The 16,656-nt window shown below is 35.7% G+C and overlaps 2 protein-coding genes across 2 annotated transcripts; one reads left to right on the top strand and one right to left on the bottom strand.

Annotated features, from left to right (window-relative positions):
* Positions 1-112: 112 nt before the first annotated feature.
* Positions 113-11,021, bottom strand: tbc1d15 (TBC1 domain family, member 15). The gene is made up of 17 exons (XM_051656484.1): positions 10,909-11,021; positions 9,352-9,447; positions 8,999-9,070; positions 8,660-8,801; positions 7,910-8,114; positions 5,383-5,485; positions 4,738-4,935; positions 4,460-4,588; positions 4,063-4,166; positions 3,132-3,226; positions 2,854-2,970; positions 2,512-2,612; positions 2,233-2,332; positions 2,015-2,112; positions 1,716-1,832; positions 1,535-1,621; positions 113-1,369 (listed from the first exon to the last, which is right to left on the bottom strand). The coding sequence occupies exons 1-17, from the start codon at positions 10,930-10,932 to the stop codon at positions 1,163-1,165; spliced, it is 1,995 nt and encodes a 664-aa protein (XP_051512444.1). The 5' UTR covers positions 10,933-11,021; the 3' UTR covers positions 113-1,162.
* Positions 11,022-11,921: 900 nt separating this feature from the next.
* chtf8 (CTF8, chromosome transmission fidelity factor 8 homolog (S. cerevisiae)) lies at positions 11,922-16,647 on the top strand. Its single transcript, XM_051657273.1, has 3 exons — positions 11,922-12,138; positions 12,230-12,347; positions 13,208-16,647. Exons 1-3 carry the CDS (start codon positions 12,116-12,118, stop codon positions 13,439-13,441), a joined length of 375 nt encoding a protein of 124 aa, XP_051513233.1. The 5' UTR covers positions 11,922-12,115; the 3' UTR covers positions 13,442-16,647.
* The last annotated feature ends 9 nt before the right edge of the window (positions 16,648-16,656 follow it).

Consider the following 16,656-nt stretch of genomic DNA (forward strand, 5'->3'; position numbering starts at 1 on the left):
CTCAATTTTCAGCATTACTGTGGTTTACATTCTTGCATCCAACAATCCACTTTTGAGGACTGACGCATATTGTTTATGGGTTTTGCTAAATGAGTGAATGATGGTCAGTGCACAGAATGCTGGGGTTTCTTTAATAAAAGAGAGCTGGAAGAAAGATAACATTACTGTGGTGTGCAATGAGGCAACATCATGTGGAACAGGAAATGAAATAAAGTTGATTCTGAGTGGCTTTGTTGTGTGCTGTTGTTACGAATGGATAAATTACATTTCGGTCCTCAATCAGTATTTCAGTCTCCCCATCCCATCAGCAGTTGTCAGAGTAGTCCGACTGAGCGAATACTACTGACTACAAATAATCCGAGCCATTTCCGAGGCCAAATTTACATGCCAGTTGGAATGATTGACTTTAGTTTATGTATATATTCAAAACAAATTTCTAGGGGTCCACTTCAATCTTTCTCTCACTTTAACACCCAAACACAAAGGTTTGATAGTTGTGGTTCTACAAATTTATAGTAAAACTAAATTTTCTAGTTTATCTATGGGTAATCTTCAATTGTGTAACACATTAGCTATGTAAAAATATTAGTACAGAATGCCTCACTTCAATTGACAAAGAAAACAGCAAGCATAAAGAACAAGCATGATACATTTTGGATTAAGTTTCATTGTAAAATATCAATTCAGTTCCACCACCACTAAATTTCCTTTTTTCTTAAAAAACAAAACAAAAAAAACAAACAAACAAAAAAACATGACTAACTCTTCAGTTGATCTCAGTTCAGTTTTTCCAGTTACAAACAAATTCTATTCTGAAATAAGAGGACAGGTTTTAATTTAAATCCATGGATGATTTAGGAGAACAACTGATAAGAAAATATTTTAATCTTAAACAAAGGAAGCCCCACCTCTGTAACATAATGAAAACTCTATACCTTGAGAAAAATGATTATTTCAATGAAAGAAAATATGGTACAAGAAATTACAAAAATAATGCTTTAGGATCCTTTTAGATCCTAGTATTACATTCATATATTTTCTCTGGGATATTTTACAATATGTCATTTGGTAGCAGATATCTACAATGATATCCAATACTGTTCATCCTGCTGGAATACAGGGACTAAAAACATCTGTACTATACATCATGTGGTGCTGTACACTAGGAAATAAAGGCTTCTTTGCAGCCATTGTGTGTTGTTTCTTTTAAGTGACTGTGGCCATTGAAGATGACTTGATCTCGTCTGTGTGTGGATCGTGGTGAGGTTTGAGGTGACTCAAGTATTCCATATTCACTGGTTTCTAATGGTGCAGAGGTTTCAAGGACTGTGCTGAGACCCAGTATCTCACTCACTGAATGAGGCAAGTCCTTAGAGGGAATTAAATAAACAAAACTGGATATTAATGTACAAATAAACATCAATAACACAATAAATCACATACTACTGAAACACTTTCCCCTCAATACACAAGGAAAGAGTTCTATTGATCAGTGTACTTGAGTAATAGCTTTTGAATCAGTATTCAGGCATACCTTACAATTCTTTATCTGTATACAGATGGATTCGGATTTGCAAAGAATTTCTTCGATGTCTAGTTTCATGGAAAGTTCGTTTATATGCTGTAAAGATAACATATCAATTGGTTAATTTTAATGCGCAAGCTAATTTATTAGACTCACACACTTGGAGATATAGTTAAGCCTATTAGCTAACCTTCAGGATTTCATTGAATCCATATTTTCTGTCCATAATTTTTTGTTTCTCTGAGTCTAAAATAGCACAGCACACCAGAAGGTGAAAGTTTTGGCAAGGCAGTCCAGTCCACATGACCTGATGAGAAAAATATTAATTGAAGAAAATATTACTGTGAAATGCAAAACAATCTATACAAGGTGTAATGAAAATTCTGATAGACCAACTCAAGTTGCAGTGTACAATTAGAAACTGTTGAGCATAAACAAGTGTTACAGTATACAGAAAAAAAAACAAAACTATGGATTGTTATTACACACCTCCCAAAAGCGAAGGACATCTTGAAAATGTAGTTCTCTCTTGAATCGGATCAATAACCACCGAAAACAGAAATATAAGTAACCAGAATCCTGTGCCTCTGCAAAACACATAAACAGAAGCACAAAAGCAGCCTCATAATCACCATACATCAGAACATTATGAAGTCACTATGGAGAAAAAAAAACAATTGTAATAAGTATTCTTCTGGGTTTCTTACCCAGGTAGTTCCAGAAAGCCAGGTCTAGCAGCCGCAGCAACGTGCTGAGCTGGATCAGTTGGGTCTTCATCCCCTGCATCTGCTCCTCAAAGTTTTCGTGCTGTACCAGACATTGTACAACTCATTGTGAAATTTTAAATGCAGCGATTAGCTCATTTACTCCATTTAAACTGCTTGCACACAATAGCAATAGCATGAGGACAGAAACACACTTCATTGATGTAAATGTCTTCTCTGTGAAACCCATGTGCAGAAAACCCATCAAGAGAAAGTCATTACCATCTCATCCATGAAGAAAACAAAGCACCAGAAGGCATCAACTTCATTCTCCATGACAAAGAGAATTGGAGACAGCAGATCACTCATGCCCTGTACATACCCTGCACAAGAACAAGAAACTTTGTAAATACAGTCAACACTGCTTAAATCAGCACTTAAGATTGCCCATAATCTAAATAATTAAATGTACAATTAAAGACAAAATGATATCAGCCAAAGGATTTAAGACAATTCTTAAAAACAAGGATTAAAATGTCTACCAACATGTCAGAACACATAACAGAGGTTGCTATTGCACTGTATTTCACACAACAAATGATTCAAAGACATGTAATCACTTGCCTAAATCAAAGTCGTACATGCAGTATGTCATCAGAATGTCATGTAGTAATATCAAACCAGGGTTGTCCAGGCCTTCATAAAACTTGTTATTGCGGTCAGTTCGGTTTACGTCTTTTTCTAGAAAGATTCGACAATCACAAATTGAGTTTCATCCCAGGTAAAGTTGCATGTGTTGAATATATTTCCTAAAGCAATTCCTTTAAGCAACTGTACTTCTTTGTGTAGAACAATTATAAGAAAATGTAAGAATAAAATTTGCAATATGATTACAGACATACCAATGAGACTTCTGTAATCTCGTAACCTAGAGTTCCTCCTCTCCTGCTCCTCACTGATGGACTTCCACTGAAGCTTCATTCTGAAGTATTCATCCCTGTTGAGATGAGAACACAAGATCTTACTAGAATGAATAATCATGCTCTAATCAAACTCTTTGACCCCATTTAAACCTGGTACTAAGATGCATTTTGGGTGATTCGATCACAAGTGGTCAGCGTTAACTACAGGTGTAAACAGGGTGCAAAATATTTTGTGATCAGATCAAAAAACAAAAAACACATACGGAGGCAGTCAAAAACACGTAACCACATCGCACTTTAGGTGATGCTAAATCCGTCCTGAATGCGTCCCGGACAGCAGTGAAGCAGTGATCCCTCACCTGTCAATCCACCGCTGCGCTACAACAAGAGTTTAAACTTTGCCAGTAACAAGTGGCTTTAAAAGGAAATAACCGTCCGATTACACACACAAGCCTGAGAACTTCACGTATCTTCTTAAATCTTCAGTGTGTCTGATATCAACATTCAGTAACACAGATGACACAAACATCTGTAGCTCAACTAATACAGGTACTCCAGTAAAATAATGGAGAATTCTGCTCGAAATGTTGCGTTTGTGCTTAGATTAAATTTCAACTGCATCTCAGAGAAACAGCATGCCAGTTTTATTCACACTTTATTAGTCTTTTCTGAGCTTTAGTGGTCTATTATCAAGCAGTAACACACTGATATAGTGATTGACGTATACTGTCATGAAATCAGAGACCCTCCACTCAGAATCCGAACACAAGTGGTCACAGGAGACGCATTTAAGCGACCAGGTGTAAACAGCGATTACTCGCCTGACCACAAGTGATCGAATCACCTGAGACGCATCTTAATACCAGGTGTAAACGGGGTTTTGTTGATTCTCTGAGGGCGATATGCATACGTTTTTCTCTTTTGGAGGAGTTTCCTTTCTTCGTGGGTGCTGTTCCATGGGAAATAACCCAGCAAAAACTTCCAGGCCTCCTTCCTCACAGCATGGCAAAGACCCTGTTAAGATAAAAAACAACAATACAATACAACAACAATCTCTGGTAGACTGACAAAAGGTCACAGGACAACTGCTCATCTCAGACTCATTCCTCATTCAGACTCAATTTCAATTCCGTCATCTTACCAAGTTGCAGTATATAACATTTTAAAGGTAATACATCCAAACTGGTCAGATTGTGATGTTTGCGAACAGTGTAGCAAGAGACGTTACAGATTAAATGTTTTTTTACTTGAAAAAAAAATGAAGTATATTATCTTAAAGTGAGATGATTTTCAAAGCAACATCTTACCCCTTTAAATATAAGATTCTTTAAGTGAGGTATGTTGTTTATTCTTCCCTCGGAGTCCTGGTACTTTGCCCACTCTTCCATTGTAACTGGCTCATTCCTTTGCACCTTTGCCCTCGGTCCAAGATCAAGCTGGAAAACACAAAGACACACCTCAAGTCGACTGTTTTACAATCACACATTTGCAGTCGCAGTATTTTTTGTACGGGGTGCCTCAAGTTGGCTGTCTGTGCCAAGACTGAATCTGGGCACGGATTAAATTTAGATCCGTATCCACTCACTCTGGTGATGACTTCAAATCCTGGCTCTTCCTGTTGGTTTATCTCGAGTCCGGGAATAAGTTCTCCCAACAGGTCTGCCACCTCCTCCACCGGCCGCTGGTGACACTCTAACTCAGGCCCCCGAAACGCATCAAAAATGTAGTTAGTGACTTTGGAAAAGCCACCCAGTGTCGTAGTGTAGGGATCTTTCTTGAATTTCTGTTTGGGGGAGTTGAGCTAGTGAAAGCATTGTGAAGGCTACAACATTGTTGACTTTCAATCTAGGGGTGGGTCAACCTTTTTTCCATAACTCAAACTATAATCTAATCCAAAAAATGGCATAATATAAAAAGCTATGTTTCTATCAATAACAATGTATAAAACCTTTAATTAACAACATTAACGAAACATTGACCATTAATGTAAAAATAGCTATACACCATATTAACCACTTCTAGAAATACATTTTGGATCCCCTGTAGAAAACGCTAGACAAAATATACATTTTCACTTTCCTGTGCTTTAGCAGAACTGTATATCCATCATATCTATATACGTTATTAATGCTAAGCATGGCTTTGAATAAACACTGTATAAAGATCAATGCATGTATGGTTACTAGTATAATACTCTTATCACAGAGCGTTCTCACTATAAGTAACATACCTGTACAAAGCCATAGTGTGTATCATCCAGAAGATTTTCAAAGGACTGCGAGAAAGCTTTGCTATAGGTGCTGACGATCAGGACATTTTCATCATCCGGACTCCTTTAAAGACAATGGACATAGCATGTTGATATCCAGATTCATTGTAGTCTAAATAATGCAACAGCATCAATAACTATAGGGGTAAACATAACAGAAAGTGTTTACTATTCAAAGTATTTGAACAGTAAATATATAACATCATTGGTCATATCGCTCTTTGCATTGAATTACAGCAGAAGCCCAGACAATAAAGCCCAGCCTACATTTCATTACGGAGCCTGAGATAAGAACTTTGATAACAGCTGTGTGTTCCTCAGGCTATGCTGAATTTAGCATGCTTACAGCTGGATTTATTCTGGTTGTGATATTTAACATGGACAAGAGGAGAGTCTTCCTGTCCCTTTCATGAAGCCTCAACTCTAACGAACAGCTGCGGTTCGACCTTACATGTGTGTCACAAGCACGGCCTCTCACAACAGAACACATGCTGGACTTCCTCAAAGGTGCTGAGATATTCCAGCACAGTCTTCTCATTTGCATGCAAATTGGGTTGTATTTTGATGTGTTCAGTTTTAAAGGGGCAAGTCTTTGGATAAAGAATCACGATTGGTCAAAACGTGATGAGTCTTAGAGAGTAATCTTAATGCCTGTGGTATTTAGTGAATTAAAAGATCAGGGGTCACTTTTAAGATAATGACAGAAAGAATGAAATCATTAAGGATAAGGATTATTCATTCAGGGGAAGAGATCTGATGTTACATATGGTTATGTACAACCAAACAGGGCTGGGCTATATATGGAATTTTCATATATTCATGATGATTTTGCTGGTGATATCAAATTAAGCAACATTGTGAATATTGCCATGACTAACACTTTTAATTTGACCATTAAGTTTCCTAAAGACAGTGCCATTAGTGTAGTTATGTTATTCTATGAGAGCTCTCAGTACGAGAACTTAAGATAACATGTTCATAGCTTCTCTGTTTTAAAGGAATGTTTAGAGTTCAAAACAAGTTAAGCTCAATCGCATTTGTGGCATAATATTGATTAGCTCAAACAATATTTAACTTGTCCCACATTTACTTAAAAAAAGGATAAATCAGTCACAGTAAAGCATTTGCAATGGAAGTGAATTGGGTGAGTCCATAAACAAAATACGCTGTTTCAAAAGTATAGCAAGATGATGTCAAAATTGACATGTAAACATGATTTTAGTGTAATAAAAATTGCTTATCAGTATTCAATATTACAACTTTGTTTCCATGATGATGCAAATTTTATCACACTAAAATGATGTAATAAAAAGATTTTATCACACTGTGGTCATGTTAACACTATGATCTTATGGCTATACTTTGGAAACTGTGTATTTGAATGTATATAGACTGGCCCCATTCACTTCCATTGTGAGGGCCTTACTGTAACCACAATTCTTTTAATACACAAGTCTATGTATTGTCTGTGGTTATCATCAGTATGGTACATTTTTCTACTAAAACTTGAATATGTGTGTGTCATTTAATCATTAATTCTGTAGATATCCCCCCACAATAAGCACAGAAAATGTTAAATAAGTGCACAGATTCAGTGTGGCCCTATTAGATGAACACATTTTTTAATATGCTATCTTGAACTTACACTAAGCACAAAGGAAATCCATACTCCAGTGGTAAATCCATGTCTTTAGAAGCAATATGATAGGTGTGAGTGAGAAACTTATCAATATTTTAATTATTTTACTATAAATATTCACTTTCACATTCTTCTTCTTTTGTTTTTTTGACAATTTGCATTCTTCATGCATATCGCCACCTACTTTATAGTACAAAAAGGACACACCCACACCAATCATACAGCTTCTGAAGATATGGATTTAAACACTGGAGTCATGTGGATTACTTTTATGCTGCCTATATAAGCTTTTTGGATGTTCATAGTTCTGGCCACAATTCACTTGCATTGTATGGACCTACAGAGCTTAAATATTCTTCTAAAAATCTTAATTTGTGTTTTATTTTGGAGAAAGTAAGCCATACACACCTGGGATGGCATGAGGGTGAGTAAATGATGAGTAAGTCTTAATTTTTTGGAGAACTACACAGAGACCCTCTCCACGTAGAATAGTTTAAACAGCTTTAAGGATGTGACTGGAGTCTTTAACTCTTATGAGTGGTCATGAGTTTACAAATGTTTCAAAATTAATATTTATTTTGGAGTACAACTTTTTTAATTAGTAAAAAAAATACTAAGTGCACCTTTAAAACAGATTTAAAATAGTTTTGATCGAAAGTCTGTAACTGGGGTGCACTCTACTGGTCAGCTGCTGCAATAAAAAAAAAACACCACTGCAAAATCATTCAGATCTGACATAAACAGAATGTTCATATACTTTAAAAAAAAATTGTAAGTTTGCCTATAGCAAAGCCAATGATGAGGCTTAACCCATTCAGACAGAAAATAAGCCCCTTATTCTTCACTTACTCGCTGATCTGAACTGATTTCCTCAGGCTATCCAGGAATGCTGTGCTTCCTCCTTGGTGAAAATGAATGGTTGGCAGTGCTGTGCAATCCTTTAAGCGGAAAATGAGATATGACCAGCCCTCACATTTGACTGTGATAGACCTGAGGTCATACACATTAAAGGAGAAGGCCCACTTGGTCCGGTCATTTATGTGGTTTGATCCACCTGTGACAACAAGACAAGTAAAGGATAATCCACGGCTAGGTGTGTGTTAAACGATTTTAATGCACAATGTAGAGGCAAAGAACCACACGACGCAAAGTAAAACCAGGCCCATAATTCATTGGCTGATGCATGAGTTAGCATGCTGACATCTCCTGTTAGATACTGGGAATAAATGCAGATTGACAGCAATTTGATGCAAAAGAGGCTTTAGAAAAAGCCCCACAGTCATGAGAACTTTGGAATCACAACATTTATTAGTAATAAGAAAAATAATTATTCATGGCAGCATTTTTGAATTTTTCCACCATGACATCATACTGGCAACTAACTTCATTTGCAAAGAGCTTCTTTCAAAACATGACCTGAAACAGACCTGTAAAAGCACAACTAGTTGTGAAGGATTTTAGTAAGGGCTCTACAAGGTCATTCAAGAATGCGGAATGGCAGACATAAAATGAATACAATTATGTTTATTTAAAATAAAATACATGTTTGATAATAAAATACGCATCAGAAACATGAGACAACAGATGTGTAATATTTACCTTCTCCATGGGTGTGGGCTTTCCTCCTGAATGACACAGCATTGATCATGTCCCATTCGGTTTCATAGCTGATTTGATGGTCAACAGGACGATGAGAATTGTCTTCTGAACTCTGAGTCCATTCCACCACTGAGCTGGAGTCCTTCACGTGAGAGTAAGAAAAATAAACAGAAATCAGCATATTTAAAAAATATTTAAAATCTTAAAATAACAGTACAGAGCTATACTGGAGAGGACTTTAGGCTGATAATCTGACTGACAGTGACTCTCAATCAACATAAATGCTAAAACTTCCACAGATGAAACAGGAAATGCATAATACTGAACTAATAAACAAACCTTGCAGGCACACAGCATGTTCGAGGGATCTGCATCATCCAAAGGTTTATATTCCACAAGGGTTTCACCATTCTGTAGTTAAAAAAAAAATTAATAAAAAAAAACATAAGACAAATTGATAACTGCAATTTTTCAACAACTCAATTTGCTGGGCAGGAGATGATTATCATTTAAATATATTAGCTGTCCTAATCATGATACAAATATGTGATGTAACATCTTTTTAAATTATGTAGGCCACACTGATCCAAATCAGGTAAAACATGATTGAATCATAAAAATCATGATTCACAACACCAGCACATTTAAATAAGAATGATTTCATTAAAAAAGGCAACTGACAAACACCATACCTTATCAATGATCCGGAGGAACCCTGATATTAAATCCTGATCCTCAGATTCAGCTGGAGATGAGTGAATGAAGACTCCCTCTTGTTCAAACACCACCTGCAAAAAGAAAAAGTACATATCAAGAGAACGCAACATTAATTATTCTAAGCTCTTTAAGGAATATTCCAGGGTCAATTTAAGTCAAGCTCAATCAACAGCATTTGTGGCATAATGTTGATTTCCCCAAAAATGTATGTTGACTCGTCACTCATTTTCTTAAAAAAAAAAAAAAAAAAAAAAAAAAAAAGGCAAATAGACACAAAGGTAACAGTGAGACACTTACAATGGAAGTCAATGGGGCCAATCCGTAAATGTTAAAATACTCACTGTTTCAGAAGTATAGTCACTAGACATAAACAAAATGCGTGATAACATTATTTTAGTGTGATAAAATCGCTTAACCTTTTCTCTGTAACAGTATATACAGTTTCATTGCCATAATGACGTAACATTGTAAACCCTAAAACGACCATAAAAACAATGATTTAAACAGCTTTACAGCTCAAATAATACACAAGTTTTATCAGAAGAGTTAATACAAGTGTTTTTATAAAGTGTTATGCCTTTAAACCCTTGAAAAAATTGGCCCCATTCACTTCCATTGCAAGTGCCTCATTTTTATTTATTTTTTAAAGAAACGGAGTGATCAACATTAAGCCACAAATGCTGTCGATTGAGCTTAATTTATATTGAGCCCGAAATATACTTTTAATCTTTCTAAATAGGTCAGTGAAAGTAAACACTTCAAGAACTTGATTCAGTACACCATTTCCTGTGACAGAAAAGCAAGTTAATATGAAGCTGGAGGCTTGTGCTTGAGGATCTGACAGCTCCTGTCATGTAGGAACCACTGATTTATATCAGTCATAGGAACACAAACCAAATGTTCTTCCAAGTTCTTTGACCGTAAAAACAACACATGACCTCATCCGGTTAAGTAAAAACATGAATGCATTTCTTAGTTAGTACCAATATGTAGTTCATAAAGAGAAGCGAAACTCATTTTACACAATTGACAAAAAAAAAAAAAAAAATTCCCCGTGGAATGACCTGACTTTTACTGGATACCCTCTCGTGTAACTCAGACCATTTCTATGATTTACATAAAACTTCACAAGTGTGTTTGTTAGTTTCCCACAAAGGCCAGCCAGCTCATGACTCAACACAAGTTCAAGCATAGAAATAACACTATTTATGCGTTTCCACTATCCAGATGGCCTATATACGAACAGTATTGACTTCCTGACGCTATTGGCAGCGGAAAGGCTTCTTTCGATGTTCGTGTTTTTCGCAGTTTGAGCTGCTGTGTGCCAGTAAGATTGGCTGCTAGCAGCCTGGCTAACTGTTGCTAAACACAGCAGCTTATCAGACCAGCATATTATCAATTTCTTACCACCGAATGCTCAAACAGCTAGCCCAACAGAATACCTACACCAATCCCCACCGAGAATCACGGGTAATGTGAAGCTATCTATCATTTTTGACGGTGTATTGACTTAAAAGCAGCATGCTCAATACCTTGGGAGGAGTTGTGGCCGCCATGTCGACTGCTAACTAGACGACGTAGCAGCACCGCTCACATGTCTGTCTGTCAGCGATCCACAACAACACTGACGAGTCATCTTCCGCATGGCCAGCGCCTCGCATGCGCACCCGCACCCGCATCTTACTTTGAATAAAAAGAGTAATGATGAAATTAAACAAATAACTTGATGTGTATTAATAATAATGAAAACGAAATGTATAATAATAATAATAATAATAATACATGTGTGTTTTAATATATGACATATATGATTTATTTATATAAAATGACTATTATTATTGATGTTGTTAATAATAATAACAATAGTAATCATAATAAACAATTACCTTGATGTGTAATAATATTAATAAATAATAATTATTATTATTATAATTATTATTATTATTATCATCATCGTATTAATAATAATAATAATAATACATGTGCATTTGAATAAATTGCATGCTTTATTTTTATAAAATTATTATTGTTGTTCTTCTTAGTATTATTTTTACATGTGCGTTTTAATATATGACATATATGATATATTTTTAAACAATTATTATTATTGTTGTTGTTGTTGTTTTATTAAACATTCCTAATATACAAAACAATTCAGACTTTCAACACAAACAGTACAAATACAAACTATATCACTATATACATGTATCAGATTCATTTAACGTAGACTTTTCTGGCTTTCCTTTTTTTGTGTTGAAATTTTATTGACTCAAAATTAATGCCAAAGGCTGTTTGAAGATGAGCTCTGACGAATATATTTTCCTAGTTACAAAAATCTTTCTTTTTGAAATGTCATATGAATTAACTAAAACTTTTAAGACGTTGAGGACTAAATTATTTTCATTTTCAATCTCAGAAACTGCGACATCTCTTGCCAAAAGCAAGTTGAACAGGGACATTCAATACAGCGAATGCTGCAGAAAGGACATGATTTTCAGGTAAAACATGACTGCCCTCTAGTGGGACAAAACATGGTGAAAAAGGACGGTGCTTTGAGCGTGTAAGAACGTGATTCTAGGTAGCGGGAAACTTGTGTCAGTAGAAGATCATAAACAGCTACTGGTGGAACATTAGCTGTCTAAAAAGTCAGTGACTACTGACATCTCTATATATTCGCGTAGATAATCAAGTGCGGAATTTTGGGGGGAATATTTGAATTCTGGTCAGAATCCGTTAAAAATGGTTCAGATAGTCATATCAAGGTAGGTGTGACGATACAAATCCATTGGTTTCACATCAGGACGTAAAAGTGCTTGTTCCTTTCGTGGAGATAATTTGTGATGTGTTCTGCAGTAATGCTGGCAAGGGTCCATCTGAATGGCTGCTGGAAGAGCTTCAGGGAGAAATGGTGTGCAGACAGAATACAGGACTGGCTGGACATCTGATGGGAGACCTCCACTACACAAAAGAGGTTTGTTTTACACTAATAATATTGTTTAGGTGAATGCCTGAGAAAGAAGAAATGGTCTACACAGATCAATTTGTTTGCTTGCATTTCTTAAAGGTTCACTCTGTCATTTTTTTTCCTCATTTAAAAAGTTTTTTTTCTAAAGAAATGAATGGTTATTTTGAAACATCTGTATAAAATCATTTCTGCTCATGTGTGATGAAGAGTTCAGTCATATCAGTAACCTTATAAAAGCTCTTTAATTCTACATGGGGCAGGGGCGCCCTCATGGGGGCAGCCATGTTAACATCACATGACAAGCCGAATACTACTTGCTTAATCTCAGTAACTGCCCTGTTATTGGACACTTTCTTTCATGGATTAAATTAATTATGGCACACTGTGCATAGTGAATTTCTATATGGCATTGATAACTGAAAACTACTGTATTTGAATGATGCAGCATCCAGGCCACTAGGTGTCAGTGTAAGCCAATGGAAGCCACTTTGACATCAAAAAATTGAGTGCAACTTTAAGTACTCTAACCCCTGCAGTACCCCTTGAATTGTCATTTATTCTGTCCTATTTGAAAGAAAATTAGTCTGAAATGATGAAAACACTTGTGTATCTATTTACTGATGGTGAATTCTTGATTTAATGGTCTCCAAGGAAAGAAAAGGCTAACACAGAATGTCCATAGAAACAATCTTCCAAGATATTTATTAAGAGGCCAAAAAAGTGCAAAAATTACAAATTTAAATTGAAACTTTTTTTTTTTTTTTTTACTTGGAAAAAGCAACGTGGATATATAAACTTTTCATTGTTTGGTGTGACATTTCTACTGTGATTGAATGGCCTGCCATGTATTCTGTCCTCACTCCAAGGGTGTTCCAGTCCTTATAGTTGGACATCACATGCTTTATGGCAAGCAGGTAAAACTGGAGAAGCCCTTTGCTGTTCTGATGAAGCACTCGGGACTCCCTCAGAATGCAGAGGAATCTCTGGAAACCAACCAAGAGAAACCAACTTCTTACACGGTCTCTGCCCTCATTAAAAAGAAGCTCTTCTTTAAAAACCGACCCAAACCCATCATCACTAGTGTGCCGAAGAAAATGTAGCCAATTTCACAAAATAACAGACTGGCACAGACATTCAGAAGCCATTCTTCTGTAATCATTTCTACTGCGGATTCAAGTCATCTCTTAACTGTTTGAAATCACAAAGGACGAAAAGTCGTCTCATTGAGTATTGATACTATCTGATCACTGATTAATTCACAGTGTAAATCGGTGAATTAGGTTTCAGTGGTGTACTTGCCCAGATGTGAATTTAACAGTGTTATTGAACATTGGATGAATGTAAGTGGATTTACTGTTGACTGACAATGTTCTCTTGGTTGTGTTTATTGAAGAATAATTACATTTATTTGCCATTAAAGAAATGTTTCCTGTCAGGTGAATAATAAAAAAGAAGAAAATGAAACAAATCACACGTTATAAAATTGGAAGTTTTATTTGATCAAAACATCACCTACAAGTGTTTGCAAAAATAACAATAAGGGAATGTCCAGGAATCCCTTTTACATACTCTAGAATGTACATAAATACATATAACATGTAAAAGTCATGTGAAGTTAAAAGACCATAAAGGCCATTTTTTTTAGGTATTGAATGCTGTGGAAGTAATAGGTTGGCTGTGACACCTAGGCTATCTGTTGCAAAATGTTTCACCAGTACTTTTAGATTCTTTAATTTGTTGCTAGCTGCCACAGTGGTGATCTATAAAATTTAATAAAAAAAAAATAAATAAAAAAAACTACATTTCCTCAGTGAAATGTATCATGTTGGAATATGAATAATGTATAATCCCCTCATTTTATAAGTGTTATGAAAGTAACTTGAAAATAACAATGAAAATATAAAAAATAATGAAAATAACATGTTTTCCTTAAAGGTCTCCTAGGAAAATGAATATCAGTGTGTCAGGATTCCTGCATGTTTAAAATATCTCTGAATTTTACATTACAAAATATATATATTGCTTTACAATATACTTGAAAGAATGACTGAAGTAAACTATATTTCATGGTAAATATTGCTCAGTTTCCTTTTCTTGTTGTATATTGCTTATCCACGTCCCTCATTTTGAATAATTTTAAAACACCCCTCAAAGAAGCCCTTGTGTTTCTGAGGAGCATATAAATCTGGTAAATTTGGCACCCAGTCTGAACTGAACTGCATTAAATCTTATAACATACAAACGTGAACAGTTAGATTACAAGTGTAAACTAAATTTTAAAATGAATAAATGCTCTCTGTCATTTCTGAGTTGTCACTGTAATGTTGCAGTCTAGTCCTCGGCAGTCCAAAGCGATCCACTGTTACTACATGTAGTTATTACACATGAAAGAAAGAGCAAAAGTTTCATAAGCTCAAAGTTCCTCTCTAAACTTGTGCATACACAAATGCACACACTAGTCACAGTGTTTAGATTTCTGCACTCTGAAAGATGGCCAGAATTTAATGTGTGTTTTATGGGGGAAGGGAGCTGTAAAAGCTAGTCTTAGCATTCATGGAGAAATGCTGCTGAAGTAAATTCACTAATTGTTCCATTTGGAGAGTTTAGGGTGACATAAAACAACCTGAATCTGTGTACCTTTGCTCCATATATAAATGCACAATTAAAGGTCATTTATAAACAGAATTTTTAGGAAGCTTTTCAAACACACGGTTTGGCCATAAGTAAGTTTCTTTGGCGAAGTGGTTCCTATTTATCTCGCTACCTAACTTTTTATTCAGTCAAGCTTATACATTTATAAGTTATAGGAAAGGGTTGAAACAATTGATCAAGGTGGTTGCAAAAACCCATATTGGTCGACCACCAATCAAATATTTGGATTGATGTTTATGGTGGTGACAGCTTTAGTTCCACCATCTTTAATAAAAATGAAAACCAAACCAAACAAACAAACAAAAACATTAAAACCCAATATGCAGAGAGACTGAGTTATCATTCTTGCAATTTATTCCTTATTCATTATTCAATCTTCTTTGGTTGCCTGACACATCTATGGGAACTTGATCTGAACTTGATCAGTGCAGTTCATCTTTTTAAAGTACCATAAACCCTATATTTAAATGCAGACGTTTAATCTCTCTTGAATGTTCTAACACTTTTCACCACAAATGTATCAGCAGCACCACAAAAAGTTCTATTTAGAATTCTGCTGGATTGTCAGATAAAACACTAAATAAAAATACTGACTGGTTTTGGCAAATACTATCAGCTTATTTTCTTATAAACTGTAGGTGTTCATTGTGTGTTGGCACACACTTTACCAACTTTAAGGGATAGTTAATCCAAAAATGAAAGTTGTCTCATAATTTACTCACCCTTATGCCATCCCAGATATGTATGACTCTTCTGCAGAACATGAATTCTGATTTTTAGAAGAATATTTCAGCTCTGTAGGTCCATACAATGCAAGTGAATGAGTGCCAAAATGTTGACACTCCAAAAAGCACATAAAGACAGCATAAAGTAATCCATATGACTCCAGTGTTTTAATCCATATCTTCAGAAGTATATGATAGGTGTGAGTGAGAAACAGATCAATATACAAGTTCTTTTTTGCTAGAAATTCTTCTCCCTGCCCAGTAGGGGGCGATATGCATGAAGAATGTGAATCACCAAAAACACAAGAAGAAGAATGTGAACATGATCTGTTTCTCACCCATACTGTACCAATCATATTGCTTCTGAAGACATTGATTTAACCACTAGAGTCTTCAAAATCCCATTCACTTGTATGCACTAAAAAAGCTGAGAAATTCTTCTAAAAATCTTAATTTGTGCTCTGCAGATGAAAGAGAGTCATATGCATTTGGGATGGCATGAGTGTGTGTAAATGATGAGAGAATTACAATTTTTGGGTGAACTATTCCTTTAACATGTTTACATTTAGTATAATTATAAGTCCAAGCACCAATATGACCCTTTAACTTAATATGACAACCTAACTACATGAGCTTCTTGCTCCATCATTAACATTTGGCTCAACTTTTTGCACCCATCTTGGCTGGCCACCTCAATGTGTGCATTATAGTCATGAGAAGCACCATTCCTGATTTCAACTGATGTAAATTATGGCTCTGTCAAAAACTCTTGACTATGGCGACCTGTTGAAACCTCTCAAGTAGCTTTAAACCATCTCACATCCGATGGCCTTGGACAGGATCCATAATTATATCCAGGAATGCAGCACCAGGTAGAGACAGGGTCATTTCAAATGAGCCCTTATAGCATGTCCTGCAGCACCATTAAAGATGTTTTA

This window comes from Myxocyprinus asiaticus, chromosome 26 (genome assembly GCF_019703515.2).
Source record: "Myxocyprinus asiaticus isolate MX2 ecotype Aquarium Trade chromosome 26, UBuf_Myxa_2, whole genome shotgun sequence".
Lineage (NCBI taxonomy): Eukaryota > Metazoa > Chordata > Actinopteri > Cypriniformes > Catostomidae > Myxocyprinus > Myxocyprinus asiaticus.

Coding starts and splice junctions, on each gene's coding strand:
- tbc1d15 (XM_051656484.1), bottom strand. CDS start 10,932: ATGGCGGCCACAACTCCTCCCAAG. Junction 1,622..1,715: donor GATTCAATGAAATCCTGAAG/GTTAGCTAATAG, acceptor TTATCTTTACAG/CATATAAACGAACTTTCCAT. Junction 1,370..1,534: donor TACAGATAAAGAATTGTAAG/GTATGCCTGAAT, acceptor ATTCCCTCTAAG/GACTTGCCTCATTCAGTGAG.
- chtf8 (XM_051657273.1), top strand. CDS start 12,116: ATGGTTCAGATAGTCATATCAAG. Junction 12,139..12,229: donor GTTCAGATAGTCATATCAAG/GTAGGTGTGACG, acceptor TGTGTTCTGCAG/TAATGCTGGCAAGGGTCCAT. Junction 12,348..13,207: donor ACCTCCACTACACAAAAGAG/GTTTGTTTTACA, acceptor CCTCACTCCAAG/GGTGTTCCAGTCCTTATAGT.